Genomic DNA, 18,501 nt, shown 5'->3' with positions numbered 1-18,501 from the left:
ACTGGAATGAATAATAATTTTATTAATATTTGATGATAAGAAATTTAAAATTTACATTTTTCAGAATAACAGAAAAAGTTTAATGTTGATTAACAGTTGATTTGAACAGAAAATGAAATTAAGATCTATTGGAACATTCTGAACGGTAACAAGAGGACATCATATGTTACCACAGAAGTAGATCAAACATATTTTCAACATGAATAACTTTATTTTTAATATATATTTTTAGCATCAACTTGTTAAAAAAAAAATTAGAATATTTTAATGTAATTTTGATTATTTGTATAGATATTATTTTTTAAGTTAATAAAATTTAATTATAACAAAATCATTTTAATAGTACTAATTGTATGTAAATTAATTGATCTTGATACATTTAGGTGGTGCCAATAATTTGTCAACAATTAAAACACGCAAAACACACAAGTCCATCAAGTTTTAGTCAATACCATTAGTTGTTCAATATATATTAAAATATCTAAATAAAAACTTTAATTTTTAATTTTAAAGATATTTAAATAATAAATCACCATAAATAGTAATAAAAAATACCCCTACTTGAAACCTAAATATTGTTATAGATATAATTCATTAATATTTTTTAGTTGATCTGTTTGACACCAATATCACTATTTTCATAAAGCACTTTAAAGGGTACAATACTACCCAGAATATTCAATATGTTCAAATCAATTTTTTTTTCAAGAATTTTTTGCCACCGCAATTAATTGTTACAAATGATACTCGTCTTAACGCTTTATAAACTCTTTAAAAATTAAATATACAAGTTTCGTTTAATTGATTTCAAGTAAAAATTGCTTGATTCAACAAGCCATTTTAATAATAAATCAGAACACATTGTGATCATTATATTCCTTTCAGAAATTAATGAATCAAGAAAACTATAATAAACATAAACATCATATTCTAAATATCTAAATTGTTTTATTTAAAAACCGTTCGATTTTTAATTGGTAAGATTGAATCCAATCCCACTGGAGTCACCTTACCAATGTTTATACAGTCTACTACACACAACATTCAGTTAGGTCATAATTAAGATTTGTAGAGCAATAAGAATAATTTGTTTGATTATGCCATAATTTTTCATTTCAGTATTCAATGTATTATGCATAATTTGGATGGACGTGTACTACACAAATGTTTTGCTATTATGGATCAAGAACTTACAATGAGAGTCTCCCTATTGAGTATTTAAACTTAAGAACATACCATGAATGATGTTTACTAAGAATTTTGGTGTAGGTATAAACCTTCTATATTACAAAATACATACTTTTCTCGTCTATTAATACTGTGTTAAATTAATTACTAAATTTTTAAATGTTATCAGATCAATTTTTAGTCAATACCATTAGTTGTACAATATATATTAAAATATCTAAATAAAAACTTTAATTTTTAATTTTAAAGACATTTAAATAATAAATCACCATAAATAGTAATAAAAAATACCCCTATTTGAAACCTAAATTATGTTATAGATATAATTCATTACAATTTTTTAGTTGATCTGTTTGATACCAATATCACTATTTTCATAAAGCACTTTAAAGGGTACAATACTACCCAGAATATTCAATATGTTCAAATCAATTTTTTTTTCAAGAATTTTTTGCCACCGCAATTAATTGTTACAAATGATACTCGTCTTAACGCTTTATAAACTCTTTAAAAATTAAATATACAAGTTTCGTTTAATTGATTTCAAGTAAAAATTGCTTGATTCAACAAGCCATTTTAATAATAAATCAGAACACATTGTGATCATTATATTCCTTTCAGAAATTAATGAATCAAGAAAACTATAATAAACATAAACATCATATTCTAAATATCTAAATTGTTTTATTTCAAAACCGTTCGATTTTCAATTGGTAAGATTGAATCCAATCCCACTGGAGTCACCTTACCAATGTTTATACAGTCTACTACACACAACATTCAGTTAGGTCATAATTAAGATTTGTAGAGCAATAAGAATAATTTGTTTGATTATACCATAATTTTTCATTTCAGTATTCAATGTATTATGCATAATTTGGATGGACGTGTACTACACAAATGTTTTGCTATTATGGATCAAGAACTTACAATGAGAGTCTCCCTATTGAGTATTTAAACTTAAGAACATACCATGAATGATGTTTACTAAGAATTTTGGTGTAGGTATAAACCTTCTATATTACAAAATACATACTTTTCTCGTCTATTAATACTGTGTTAAATTAATTACTAAATTTTTAAATGTTATCAGATCAATTTTTAGTCAATACCATTAGTTGTACAATATATATTAAAATATCTAAATAAAAACTTTAATTTCAAATTTTAAAAACATTTAAATAATAAATCACCATAAATAGTAATAAAAAATACCCCTATTTGAAACCTAAATAATGTTATAGATATAATTCATTACAATTTTTTAGTTGATCTGTTTGATACTAATATCACTATTTTCATAAAGCACTTTAAAGGGTACAATACTACCCAGAATATTCAATATGTTCAAATCAATTTATTTTTCAAGAATTTTTTGCCACCGCAATTAATTGTTACAAATGATACTCGTCTTAACGCTTTATAAACTCTTTAAAAATTAAATATACAAGTTTCGTTTAATTGATTTCAAGTAAAAATTGCTTGATTCAACAAGCCATTTTAATAATAAATCAGAACACATTGTGATCATTATATTCCTTTCAGAAATTAATGAATCAAGAAAACTATAATAAACATAAACATCATATTCTAAATATCTAAATTGTTTTATTTAAAAACCGTTCGATTTTCAATTGGTAAGATTGAATCCAAACCCACTGGAGTCACCTTACCAATGTTTATACAGTCTACTACACACAACATTCAGTTAGGTCATAATTAAGATTTGTAGAGCAATAAGAATAATTTGTTTGATTATGCCATAATTTTTCATTTCAGTATTCAATGTATTATGCATAATTTGGATGGACGTGTACTACACAAATGTTTTGCTATTATGGATCAAGAACTTACAATGAGAGTCTCCCTATTGAGTATTTAAACTTAAGAACATACCATGAATGATGTTTACTAAGAATTTTGGTGTAGGTATAAACCTTCTATATTACAAAATACATACTTTTCTCGTCTATTAATACTGTGTTATATTAATTACTAAATTTTTAAATGTTATCAGATCAATTTTTAGTCAATAATATTAGTTGCCTAATATTTATTAAAGCAACTGAATCAAAACTTTAATTTTTAATTTTAAAGACATTTAAATAATAAATCACTATAAATAGTAATAAAAAATACCCCTATTTGTAACCTAAATATTGTTATAGATATAATGCATTACAATTTTTTAGTTGATCTGTTGGATACCAATATCACTATTTTCATAAAGCACTTTAAAGGGTACAATACTACCCAGAATATTCAATATGTTCGAATCAATTTTATTGTTCAAGAGTTTGATTATACCATAATTTTTCATTTCAGTATTTAATGTATTATGCATGATTTGGATGGACGTGTACTACACAAACGTTTTGCGGTTCTGGATCAAGAACTTACAGTGGTCGTCTCCTTATTGAGTATTTATATTTAAGAACATACCATGAATGATGTTTACTAAGAATTCTAGTGTAGGTATAAACCTTCAATATTACATTATAGATATTTTTATGTATATATTATAAACATAAACTTCACATTCTAAATATCTAATATCATTATAAAACTGGTTGATGATCGTTAGATAGATACTCAAATACAATATTTTGTATATTTTTTTTTAATATATATATACTTGTACATAAAGCACTGGACATTCGGTAGAATATATTTTTATTATTTTTATTATTATTATTATGAGTGTATGCTTAACATTTTTTGCGTTCCGACGTTGTGTGATTGCCTACCTGGGAGGTTTAGTTGCGTTCAAATCGATCTGCTTTGATGATAATTGACTTTTTAATTTAATTATTTATACGTTTTTCAACTGAACTCTTGTCGTCTACAACACAACATTAGACTTTTGACGTTAGGAGTTATGACAATCTGCTGTTAGCTGATGGTGCTGGTAGTTGTCGTGGCTTACCTGTGAAGGACTGATACTTGGATACTCGATTACTATACGATTATTTTCGAATCATAAAAAAGCACCGGGCATGCGTCTAAACAGACTTTTACACCGAATGATAACTAATATGTGATAACTCTCAATCCCGGTTTCCGACCTTATCATATGTTATAGTGACCAATTTCTTAATACCTGATTACCATTTTATACCGATATTCCGGTGAAACGATTTTTACTCAATCACCTTGAAGGCGGCTTCTACACACCAATGTATTCAATGTCAATGTATTTTATTGACAGCTTGTAATTGTTTGTAAAAATAACTTGTAATAAAATTACAGATTCTGTAATACAATAACAATTTTTAAGAATGTGCCACGTTATATTTTCTGTAACAGACTAAAATTGAGTTGGCTACACTGTAATGTTTGCATCTGTCAAGGAAATTTTTGGTTAACATATTTAATGCCAAATGACTACGTTTATAAAACGTTAGCGTGTCGTCAAATTTTATTTTGCGCTCGACCCTTGGAAATAAGTAACAAGGTAAGATTTAAGAAATTGTATATTTTATTAAAAACTCCATTTCAATTCTTTTATGTGAAATACATTGTTTTTAGAAAAGATGCCAGCTAAAACGACTTCTGTTAAGAAAAGGGTGAGTATATTATGCACCTAGCATGTTTTCTATTTACTATTAAAAAACTTGAATAACTTAGTTATTACAATAATATCTTACAACACATCGCTTTTTATTTAAATGTTTGAAAAAGATGACCTAATATTACTCGAAATATTTTTGATAAATTAATCACTACATGTGTCTGTTATCATATGCCATTTATAAGTTTCATCTTTTTTTTTTAAATGAATTTATTATAAAATTATATTTGATATTTACGATCAATTTTTGATTATTGATTTGAAACAACTGTATCAAATAATATTGTTAGGTTAATATTAACCTAATCAAGAATAATTGCCATAGGCCCAATTTGAGGGGGGCTTGTGTGTGCTTAGCGCCCCCAATTTTTAAATAAGTACCAGCAAATTTGTTTTTTCATTGAAATTGCGCCAATGTTATGGTTAATTTTAACAAAATATTTACCAATAATATTATATTTAAAAGGATAATATAGATCTTAATAAAGAAATTTAAAATTGTACACTTAGAATATTAATTATTTTTCACTTATCTACATTTATGGTTTTAATATTATTGCTTACCTGATATATTCCACTGGTATGAGTAGTTTTAAAACAACCCATTGATATTTTCATTTTTTTCACTGTTGCCATCCTGATTACTTCTTTTATTTATTAATTAAAAATACATTTACATTTTTATATATACACCTACCATGGGCGTAAGTAGGAAATATCTTCTGAAGGGATTTGGTCTAGGTCTATATTAATATTATAAAACATTAAAATTAAATATGAATTATTTATCTTTAATTTGGTGTGGGAGGGGGGTGTTTGAACTTCCAAAACCCCCTTACCTACGCCTATAATACCTATTATTGGAATAGTATAAATGTTCATTTTTATACACGTTGCTGACAACTTATTTATTTATTGTTTATTCATTTTCCAAACCACAATTTGTTACAATAGAATTATAATGCTTTAATATTTGCTCACCATGTTTAAGCTAATGCTTATATTGAAGATTACGAGTTCTTAAAATAGTGTGATACAATCAATATAAATACTTAAATTAACATAGTTATGAGTAAAGTATATATAAAAAATAATAATTTTTTACAATATAATATAGAAGAGAAAAAAGAAAATTATAATAACATAACTAATGTGAACAACAATGTTTATGATTAAGATATATTAAATTATACATTAGAAATTAGATTAGTTTTAATATGCTATACTTAAAAAATAATAGTTTTTGAAGAGATTGATATTGATTTTTAAATCTTTACAAAGAATAATAGCGGTATTAAATTAGCTTTTAAGACCAAAAGATTTATAACATCTAGGTATATTTATATTTAATTTTTCTTAAATCTAGTGTTAACATCATGGTTACATATTGGAACAATACTCCTATACTTATGCATAATTAATAACAAATTTTTTTTTAATAACTTCAAAATAAAATTAATTTAACTCCTTGTATATAATATCCGAACATGCGTAATTAGGTAACTTTAATATAACTTTAATTATTTTATTTATAGTGTTTTTTAGTTTTTTTAGATGAATATCATAAGCACAACCCCAACTCAATTCCAATAAGAAATAGTTGACTGAACTAGTGAGATATATATTATTCTTAATTGCGTTTTATCCTGTATATATCTAAATACTATATAAATCTAAAGAATTTACAGCTTAATGAGATTAAATATTCTATATGATTTTTCCATTTTAAACACGAGTCAATATATATTCCTAGGTATTTTATATGGCTAATATTTTCAATACATATGCACATACAGTTTAGGCTATTATTCATTAAGCACTGTGTCGAGTGTTGACAGATTTTTAAATTATTTTGAATATCAATATTTTGTATAATAAAAACAATGTGTTTTGTTTTACTCAATTTTAATTCAAGTAAATTATTATAAAATCATGATTTAGTAGAATTAAAAATAACATTTGCTTTATTATATTATTGTTCAATATTTTTATCGTTGACAAGAATGATTGTGTATCAGCAAAACACATTATTTCTGCTTCTGTCTTAATATTAAGTAAACCATTAATATATAAGATAAAAAATAATGAACCCAAGACTGTTCCCTGTGGAACACCATGCTTTACTGATAACGATTGACTTAGTTTATCATTAATTTTAACTATTTGAGATCTATCACTTGGATATGAACTAATTAGATTATTTGCAATACATCGGATTCCAGCATAATTTAATTTTGTAAGTAACAATTGATGATTCACACAGTCAAATGTCTTCTTAATATCCATGAATATATCTAATACTTTATTATTCTGATCAAGATGTCCATGTACATATTTATGAAGGAAAAAGTAGGCATCACATGTAGATTTCCCTTTGAGAAATCAAAATTGTTAAATAGAGAAGAATGAGTTTATGTCTAAAAATGACATAATTCTATATTTAATACATTTTTTATAGATTTTTGACAAAGTTAAGGATAAAGAGATTGGTCTATAGTTACTACACAATAGTTTATCTCCTTGCTTAAGTATAGGAGTGATTATACATTTTTTTAAACAAGTTGGATATATACCAGAAGATATAGATAAATTAAATAATATAATTTAGTGGGAGGGATGAACTATCAGCAGTATTTTTAAGTATAAAATTATTAATTCCATATTCAACAAATGTAGAATGATCTTTAATCTTTTTTATATACGAGTATATTTAGTATATTTCGTCACGAGTATTGGGAATTAGAAAAATAGAATCTTTTACATGACAATTAGAATTTAGATTATCCCAATTTTCTTTCTTAAATTTGGTTTTTAGTATATTTTTTCAATACAATTACCTACATTAATAAATTATTTATTAAATTTGTTTGCAATAAATATCTATATTATCTTTTAGTATATGATCATTATGCGTAATTTCATTTTTAACTATATTTTTTAAAAAAGGTTTGATAATATATTTGTTTTGCTTTTTTTTATGAAACTTGTAAATACATTTTCATATTTTATAAATTTCATTTTTAAATTAATATCAAGTGGATTTAGTCATAATTTTTTTGACATCTTGTGTTTATTTTTTTATATAGATCACTAAACCCTTGGTTGTCCAAGTTTTAAGTTTATTAAATTTATTTTCTGTATTACTTGTAGCATTGTTTCATCTATTTTATGTAGAAAACTATTCATACCTTTATCTATATTATCTGTATTTAAAAAATCAAACCAATTATCATAACATTATCAATATTTCCATTTATGAGCTTTATCACATCAACTCTTTTTTTTCTTTTTAATATTTTTAATATTATGTGTATTGATTGAATTTAATTGATGATTTAATTGAATTATTGTCCCATTATGGTATGTTATGTTACATTCCAGTATAAATGAGTTTGTGGAACGTTCTTAGTAAATATGTGATCAATACAAGAGTTTTGTTGTATTCGTTACACGTGTATAGTTATTAATTTATGCAAAAGATAAAATTATTACATGCCATTATATTAAGATAGTCATTTGACAAATTTGGGTTCATTATATTAATATTTAGATCACTAACGATATAACATTTATTATAATTATCTAAGTGCTCTAGATAATTATTTAAGCTATCCAAAAAGTTATCCATATTACTATTGGGATCTGTATATATTAATAGGTATATTATCTATATCAAGAGAGATTTCAACAGAGTTACACTCAGTTATTATCATAAGTGAAACATTAATTATTTTAAGAGAATTTTTAAAAGATACGGTTACACTATCAGGTTAGGTTAGTGAGTTAATAGTTTGATATTCATTCAGCTCAAAATTAAAGTCGTATAAGAGCCATATTTCAGTAAGAACAATTATATCAAAATTAGAATCGTTTGAATTTAACATTAAGACTAGTTTGTCAAAATTCTCAAATATACAATGAATATAAAAGAACATTTTATATTATGGTTATCATAATTAAAGCTTGACAAATCTTCAATGTATATTGTATTTATATAATTTAAACTATTTATATCTTTTATAATTATTTAATATAATATATAATTATTCATCTAGTACCATAAATTAAAAATAAACATTAGTACAGTGGTATGAGATACTTACTAATGCTGTTAGGTACATTCAAACAAGACATAATATAACATTTATAAATTATAAATTATTATAAAATATTTAAAAAAAAAAGTAATTCATCTATACAATTATAAATCAGGCTCCAATAGTTAATTAATTAATTTTTCAAAGTAAGTACTCATATTTTAACCTAATTTTTGCTTTGAAAGTTAATATATTCTCCATATTTTTCTGATGAGTAAATTTCAAATTGTCGAGTTCAATAGGTTGTTTAAAAAACAATTGTATGGTGAAATGAATTTCTCCTACAAAAAATTAAAATAGAAATGGTCTGATAGAATAGACAAAATGCGTATCACTAGACTGGTACTATACCTGTATGTAAAATTTATCAGTTATTATAATATCAGTTATTTCTTTTTTTTAGTTTGTGTCGGATGGTATATTACGTGCAGAACTCAACGAGTTCTTGACACGAGAACTTGCTGAAGATGGTTATTCTGGCGTTGATGTCCGTGCTTCTCCATCGCGCACAGAAATTGTTATTTCTGCAACACGTACCCAAGACGTATTGGGCGATAAGGGACGCCGTATTCGCGAACTTACATCTCTCATCCAAAAACGTTTTGACTTCAAAGACAAAGAAGTTGAACTTTTCGCCGAGAAAGTAGCACACCGTGGATTGTGTGCTATTGCCCAAGCTGAGTCATTACGTTACAAGTTGATTGGCGGTTTAGCTATCAGGAGAGCATGTTATGGTGTGTTGAGATTCATCATGGAAAGTGGAGCTAAGGGGTGTGAAGTCGTAGTGGCTGGTAAATTAAGAGGTCAACGTGCCAAGTCAATGAAATTCGTTGATGGACTTATGATTCACAGTGGTGACCCATGCAATGACTATGTTAATGTGGCTACTAGACACGTTTATTTAAGACAAGGTAATTGTTGTAAACGTTAATATTCTTTTTGTGAAAATTATTAATAATTAATAATTTAATATATGTATTTTTTAGGAGTTTTGGGTATCAAGATAAAAATTATGTTGCCATGGGACAAATCAGGTAAACTTGGCCCAAAGAAGCCTTTGCCAGATAATGTCACCGTTGAAGAACCCAAGGAAGAAATTCTACCCATAGCACCAACCAGTGAAGTTAAATCTAAACCCGAAGTAGCAGTACCTGCTGTTGTTCCAGTTGAACCTGTTGTTGGTTGAAATGATTGTATAAAATAAACTAAAGTTTTTTTTAAACACAAGTCTTAATTCTATTTTATTTTTAGTTATTAATTTTTTGTATGTTAGTATCAACAGTTGATGGATGGGTGGTTACAACGTGCTATGTAGCAATTCATAAATTTTAAAGGAATAACTAAAAACAAAAAAAGTTTTGCCGTATTGTATACTGGTTTCTTAGTTTGTACACCATGATTGTGTTCGATAAAAATATTGTGGGAATTTTTTTATTCTTAAAATATATATTGAAATTGCTTCATAGCACATTATTCCCACCTAGTAGTTTACTATTACCTTTTGCACACAGAGTAGTTTTAATTACCTACACTATAGTTTTGATGTAACAAATTATCTAAGGATTATTTCCAACAAAAATAGTATTTATTTAATCCAAAAAATTCAGAATTAATCTAAAATAAGAATAGATATAAACTGGATTTAAAATTTTAATAAGATGATTAAAATTGCTTTTTATTATTACAACTGATTTACTATTAGTCTTAGATGATATTAGTTGAATTTTCATCTCAGGTTTGGCATGAGTTGAGAACCTTGTTTTACAAATTAAACATATATATATATTATAATATATTATATTACAGTATTATTTTTCGTGTATTATAATACTGTGGCATGGTGAACGACATTTATCTTATGCAATTGCTTAGCCCTAGAAATGTATGTTGAACTTAAAAATTAAAATTTGTGTGGATGAATGATAATTAATTACCTAACATAGAATTTTTTTATACTAAATTGTTAATGGCCTATGTTCTTTAATGAAAATTCTAAACTATCATACAGTTTTAGATTATATATTATGTTGTAGAGGGCATAGTAGGTGGTCATTGTTTAAATACTTTGCTTAGCAATCGAAATATGCTTGCCATACAACTAGTATAATATTTGAATAACTAATTGCAGGCAGGGTAATATAAAACACTGCATTATATTATTATAAAAACTTTTAAATCTTAAACATTCAAATACCTGTGTATTAGCATTTGTGCATTTTCTATAATATGTATATTATAACGACCGATATGGTAAATTAGTATACTTGCTTAAAAATCAGTTTTTATTGTTTCCAATCAATTATTTCTATATCTGATATGCTCAGTTTATGAATCGAATATACCTAAAACAATATATTATTTAATTGATGTACAATATCAAGGTCTCATGGTTTTATTGATATTAAAATTTTTAAAAAAGTTATAGCTATGTAAAATATTACAACTTTAAAATGTTCATAACTCATTTTAAAATGATAATATCAATAAAAACATGACTTTCAGTTTATTTCAAACGATTTAAAATCAAGAATATCAATTTTTTAGTTGCTTAATGTAGCCGTTCTGGATCAAGACTCTAAAACGGTTGTCTCTTTATTAAATATTTAAAGTAAAGAACACATCAAGAATGATTAGTACTAAGAATTTTGGTTTAGGTATAAGCCTCCTATCTTACATTACAAATACTATTCTCGGTATTCACACTTAAAAATATTGTATTATTTTAATCACAAAGCTTTTAAATATTATCAAATCAATTTTAAATCAATACCATTAAATTGCACAATACTTAATGTTAACTGAATAACAATTTTAAAATATCCATTTAAGAGTTATTTAAATAATTAATCATGATAAAAAGTAACAAATAATTTCCATATTTGAAAGCAATAAATTGTTTAACATATAATTGATTACAATTTTTTAGTTGATCTGTTTGAAACCAATATCACTATATTCAGCAATCAATTCAAAGTGTAGAATACTACCCAAAATGTTCATTATATTCAAATAATTTTTTTTAATCTATGACCAATTAAATGTTACAAATGATACTCGTCTACACGGTTTAAAAATTCATATAAAATTTTAACGTACAAGTTTCATGTACTTAATTTGATTTTATAACTACTTGATTCAACAAGCCATGTAAAATAATAAATTAGAACATATTGTGATCATTATGCTCATTTCAGAGATTTATTAATCAAGAAAACTATAATTAACATAAACTTCACATCCTAAATATCTAAATTGTTTTACTTATAAACCGTTTGATTTTTTAAGATTAAACCTAAACACACTAGACTCATCATGCTACACAAGATTCAGTTTGGTAATATTTAAGTTTTGTAGAATAATAAGCATTATTCCTTTAATTTTCTACTGTTTGTTTGATTACACAATTATTTTTCATTTCAGGATTCAATCTATTGTGTATAATATGGAAGTAAGCGTACTAAAAAAAAAGTGTAGCGGTTCTGGATCAAGACTATAATGGTTGTCTCTTTATTGAACATTTGTAGCTAAGAACACATCATGAATGATATGTAGTCAGAACTTTGGTGTAGGTATTAACCTCTTATTACAAAAATTATCTATAGATTATATATGATTACATATGATTATATTACATTACAAATACTATTTTTACCTAAAAATATTTTATTATTATAATCACAAAACTTTAAAATGTTTTTAGATCAATTTTAAATCTATACCAGTAATTACACAATATTTATTAAAATAACTAAATAAAAACTTTAAGATTTCCATTTTAGAGTTATTTAAATTATATATCATTATAAAAAATAATTAATAATAATCATATTTAAAACCAATAAATTGTTTTACATTTAAAAATATAATTCATTACACATTTTTAGTTGATCATATTGAAACTAAATCACTAAACTCAGCATACTATTCAAAGTGTAGAATACTGCCTAAAATGTTAATTATATTCAAATAAATTTATTTTAAATATGACCAATTAAATGTGACAAACGATACTCGTCTTCGCAGTTACTAAATTCTTATAAAATTTAAATATTCAAATTTCGTCTAATTGATTTGAGTTCAAAACCGCTTGATTCAAGAAGCCATTTTAATAATAAAGCAAAATTTATAGATTTACAGATTACAGTTTTAAATATAATTCATTACAATTTTTTAGTTGATCTGTTTGATACCAATATCACTATTTTCATAAAGCACTTTAAAGGGTACAATACTACACAGAATATTCAATATGTTCAAATCAATTTTTTTTTCAAGAATTTTTTGCCACTGCAATTAAATGTTACAAATGATACTCGTCTTAACGCTTTATAAATTCTTTAAAAATTATATAAACAAGTTTCGTTTAATTGATTTCAAGTAAAAATTGCTTGATTCAACAAGCCATTTTAATAATAAATCAGAACACATTGTGATCATTATATTCCTTTCAGAAATTAATGATTCAAGTAAACTATAATAAACATCACATTCTAAATATCTAAATTGTTTTATTTAAAAACCTTTCGATTCTCATTTGGTAAGATTAAATCCAAAACCACTGGACTCACCTTACCAATGTTTATACAGTCTACTACACACAACATTCAGTTAGGTCATAATTAAGATTTGTAGAGCAATAAGAATAATTTGTTTGATTATACCATAATTTTTCATTTCAGTATTCAATGTATTATGCATAATTTGGATGGACGTGTACTACACAAATGTTTTGCTATTATGGATCAAGAACTTACAATGAGAGTCTCCCTATTGAGTATTTAAACTTAAGAACATACCATGAATGATGTTTACTAAGAATTTTGGTGTAGGTATAAACCTTCTATATTACAAAATACATACTTTTCTCATCTATTAATACTGTGTTATATTAATTACTAAATTTTTAAATGTTATCAGATCAATTTTTAGTCAATACCATTAGTTGTAGAATATATATTAAAATATCCAAATAAAAACTTTAATTTTTAATTTAAAAGACATTTAAATAATAAATCACCATAAATAGTAATAAAAAATACCCCTATTTGAAACCTAAATTATGTTATAGATATAATTCATTACAATTTTTTAGTTGATCTGTTTGATACCAATATCACTATTTTCATAAAGCACTTTAAAGGGTACAATACTACCCAGAATATTCAATATGTTCAAATCAATTTTTTTTTCAAGAATTTTTTGCCACCGCAATTAATTGTTACAAATGATACTCGTCTTAACGCTTTATAAACTCTTTAAAAATTAAATATACAAGTTTCGTTTAATTGATTTCAAGTAAAAATTGCTTGATTCAACAAGCCATTTTAATAATAAATCAGAACACATTGTGATCATTATATTCCTTTCAGAAATTAATGAATCAAGAAAACTATAATAAACATAAACATCATATTCTAAATATCTAAATTGTTTTATTTAAAACCGTTCGATTTTCAATTGGTAAGATTGAATCCAATCCCACTGGAGTCACCTTACCAATGTTTATACAGTCTACTACACACAACATTCAGTTAGGTCATAATTAAGATTTGTAGAGCAATAAGAATAATTTGTTTGATTATACCATAATTTTTCATTTCAGTATTCAATGTATTATGCATAATTTGGATGGACGTGTACTACACAAATGTTTTGCTATTATGGATCAAGAACTTACAATGAGAGTCTCCCTATTGAGTATTTAAACTTAAGAACATACCATGAATGATGTTTACTAAGAATTTTGGTGTAGGTATAAACCTTCTATATTACAAAATACATACTTTTCTCGTCTATTAATACTGTGTTATATTAATTACTAAATTTTTAAATGTTATCAGATCAATTTTTAGTCAATACCATTAGTTGTACAATATATATTAAAATATCTAAATAAAAACTTTAATTTTTAATTTTAAAGACATTTAAATAATAAATCACCATAAATAGTAATAAAAAATACCCCTATTTGAAACCTAAATTATGTTATAGATATAATTCATTACAATTTTTTAGTTGATCTGTTTGATACCAATATCACTATTTTCATAAAGCACTTTAAAGGGTACAATACTACCCAGAATATTCAATATGTTCAAATCAATTTTTTTTTCAAGAATTTTTTGCCACCGCAATTAATTGTTACAAATGATACTCGTCTTAACGCTTTATAAACTCTTTAAAAATTAAATATACAAGTTTCGTTTAATTGATTTCAAGTAAAAATTGCTTGATTCAACAAGCCATTTTAATAATAAATCAGAACACATTGTGATCATTATATTCCTTTCAGAAATTAATGAATCAAGAAACTATAATAAACATAAACATCATATTCTAAATATCTAAATTGTTTTATTTAAAAACCGTTCGATTTTCAATTGGTAAGATTGAATCCAATCCCACTGGATTCACCTTACCAATGTTTATACAGTCTACTACACACAACATTCAGTTAGGTCATAATTAAGATTTGTAGAGCAATAAGAATAATTTGTTTGATTATACCATAATTTTTCATTTCAGTATTCAATGTATTATGCATAATTTGGATGGACGTGTACTACACAAATGTTTTGCTATTATGGATCAAGAACTTACAATGAGAGTCTCCCTATTGAGTATTTAAACTTAAGAACATACCATGAATGATGTTTACTAAGAATTTTGGTGTAGGTATAAACCTTCTATATTACAAAATACATACTTTTCTCATCTATTAATACTGTGTTATATTAATTACTAAATTTTTAAATGTTATCAGATCAATTTTTAGTCAATACCATTAGTTGTACAATATATATTAAAATATCTAAATAAAAACTTTAATTTTAATTTTAAAGACATTTAAATAATAAATCACCATAAATAGTAATAAAAAATACCCCTATTTGAAACCTAAATAATGTTATAGATATAATTCATTACAATTTTTTAGTTGATCTGTTTGATACCAATATCACTATTTTCATAAAGCACTTTAAAGGGTACAATACTACCCAGAATATTCAATATGTTCAAATCAATTTTTTTTTCAAGAATTTTTTGCCACCGCAATTAATTGTTACAAATGATACTCGTCTTAACGCTTTATAAACTCTTTAAAAATTAAATATACAAGTTTCGTTTAATTGATTTCAAGTAAAAATTGCTTGATTCAACAAGCCATTTAATAATAAATCAGAACACATTGTGATCATTATATTCCTTTCAGAAATTAATGAATCAAGAAAACTATAATAAACATAAACATCATATTCTAAATATCTAAATTGTTTTATTTAAAAACCGTTCGATTTTCAATTGGTAAGATTGAATCCAATCCCACTGGAGTCACCTTACCAATGTTTATACAGTCTACTACACACAACATTCAGTTAGGTCATAATTAAGATTTGTAGAGCAATAAGAATAATTTGTTTGATTATACCATAATTTTTCATTTCAGTATTCAATGTATTATGCATAATTTGGATGGACGTGTACTACACAAATGTTTTGCTATTATGGATCAAGAACTTACAATGAGAGTCTCCCTATTGAGTATTTAAACTTAAGAACATACCATGAATGATGTTTACTAAGAATTTTGGTGTAGGTATAAACCTTCTATATTACAAAATACATACTTTTCTCATCTATTAATACTGTGTTATATTAATTACTAAATTTTTAAATGTTATCAGATCAATTTTTAGTCAATACCATTAGTTGTACAATATATATTAAAATATCTAAATAAAAACTTTAATTTTAATTTTAAAGACATTTAAATAATAAATCACCATAAATAGTAATAAAAAATACCCCTATTTGAAACCTAAATTATGTTATAGATATAATTCATTACAATTTTTTAGTTGATCTGTTTGATACCAATATCACTATTTTCATAAAGCACTTTAAAGGGTACAATACTACCCAGAATATTCAATATGTTCAAATCAATTTTTTTTTCAAGAATTTTTTGCCACCGCAATTAATTGTTACAAATGATACTCGTCTTAACGCTTTATAAACTCTTTAAAAATTAAATATACAAGTTTCGTTTAATTGATTTCAAGTAAAAATTGCTTGATTCAACAAGCCATTTTAATAATAAATCAGAACACATTGTGATCATTATATTCCTTTCAGAAATTAATGAATCAAGAAAACTATAATAAACATAAACATCATATTCTAAATATCTAAATTGTTTTATTTAAAAACCGTTCGATTTTCAATTGGTAAGATTGAATCCAATCCCACTGGATTCACCTTACCAATGTTTATACAGTCTACTACACACAACATTCAGTTAGGTCATAATTAAGATTTGTAGAGCAATAAGAATAATTTGTTTGATTATACCATAATTTTTCATTTCAGTATTCAATGTATTATGCATAATTTGGATGGACGTGTACTACACAAATGTTTTGCTATTATGGATCAAGAACTTACAATGAGAGTCTCCCTATTGAGTATTTAAACTTAAGAACATACCATGAATGATGTTTACTAAGAATTTTGGTGTAGGTATAAACCTTCTATATTACAAAATACATACTTTTCTCGTCTATTAATACTGTGTTATATTAATTACTAAATTTTTAAATGTTATCAGATCAATTTTTAGTCAATACCATTAGTTGTACAATATATATTAAAATATCTAAATAAAACTTTAATTTTTAATTTTAAAGACATTTAAATAATAAATCACCATAAATAGTAATAAAAAATACCCCTATTTGAAACCTAAATAATGTTATAGATATAATTCATTACAATTTTTTAGTTGATCTGTTTGATACCAATATCACTATTTTCATAAAGCACTTTAAAGGGTACAATACTACCCAGAATATTCAATATGTTCAAATCAATTTTTTTTTCAAGAATTTTTTGCCACCGCAATTAATTGTTACAAATGATACTCGTCTTAACGCTTTATAAACTCTTTAAAAATTAAATATACAAGTTTCGTTTAATTGATTTCAAGTAAAAATTGCTTGATTCAACAAGCCATTTTAATAATAAATCAGAACACATTGTGGTCATTATATTCCTTTCAGAGATTAATGAATCAAGAAAACTATAATAAACATAAACATCATATTCTAAATATCTAAATTGTTTTATTTAAAAACCGTTCGATTTTCAATTGGTAAGATTGAATCCAATCCCACCTGGAGTCACCTTACCAATGTTTATACAGTCTACTACACACAACATTCAGTTAGGTCATAATTAAGATTTGTAGAGCAATAAGAATAATTTGTTTGATTATACCATAATTTTTCATTTCAGTATTCAATGTATTATGCATAATTTGGATGGACGTGTACTACACAAATGTTTTGCTATTATGGATCAAGAACTTACAATGAGAGTCTCCCTATTGAGTATTTAAACTTAAGAACATTACCATGAATGATGTTTACTAAGAATTTTGGTGTAGGTATAAACCTTCTATATTACAAAATACATACTTTTCTCGTCTATTAATACTGTGTTATATTAATTACTAAATTTTTAAATGTTATCAGATCAATTTTAGTCAATACCATTAGTTGTACAATATATATTAAAATATCTAAATAAAAACTTTAATTTTTAATTTTAAAGACATTTAAATAATAAATCACCATAAATAGTAAT

The 18,501-nt window shown here is 24.7% G+C and overlaps 1 protein-coding gene across 8 annotated transcripts; it reads left to right on the top strand.

The window, feature by feature from the left end:
* Positions 1–911: 911 nt before the first annotated feature.
* On the top strand, positions 912–18,255 carry LOC113556153 (40S ribosomal protein S3-like). Of its 8 annotated transcripts, none has more exons than XR_003405455.1 (9): positions 912–1,265; positions 2,044–2,189; positions 2,968–3,113; positions 13,536–13,681; positions 14,459–14,604; positions 15,382–15,527; positions 16,304–16,449; positions 17,227–17,376; positions 18,151–18,255. XR_003405455.1 is itself a non-coding variant. In XM_026960929.1 (8 exons), exons 5-8 carry the CDS (start codon positions 4,562–4,564, stop codon positions 10,040–10,042), a joined length of 822 nt encoding a protein of 273 aa, XP_026816730.1. In that variant the 5' UTR covers positions 912–1,265; positions 2,044–2,189; positions 2,968–3,113; positions 3,514–3,659; positions 4,495–4,561; the 3' UTR covers positions 10,043–10,052. The 8 variants fall into 8 exon arrangements, 4 of the variants coding, with proteins under 4 accessions (XP_026816730.1, XP_026816731.1, XP_026816732.1 ...); XR_003405454.1 differs by having other exon boundaries at positions 15,382–15,531; positions 17,227–17,372; positions 18,151–18,253; XR_003405453.1 differs by having other exon boundaries at positions 13,536–13,685; positions 17,227–17,372; positions 18,151–18,253.
* Positions 18,256–18,501: the final 246 nt, after the last annotated feature.

The sequence above is a fragment of the Rhopalosiphum maidis genome, chromosome 3 (genome assembly GCF_003676215.2).
Source record: "Rhopalosiphum maidis isolate BTI-1 chromosome 3, ASM367621v3, whole genome shotgun sequence".
NCBI classification, from domain to species: Eukaryota; Metazoa; Arthropoda; class Insecta; order Hemiptera; family Aphididae; genus Rhopalosiphum; species Rhopalosiphum maidis.
The sequence above is the reverse complement of the archived record's forward strand: the minus strand, read 5'-3'. Positions and strand labels throughout refer to the sequence as shown.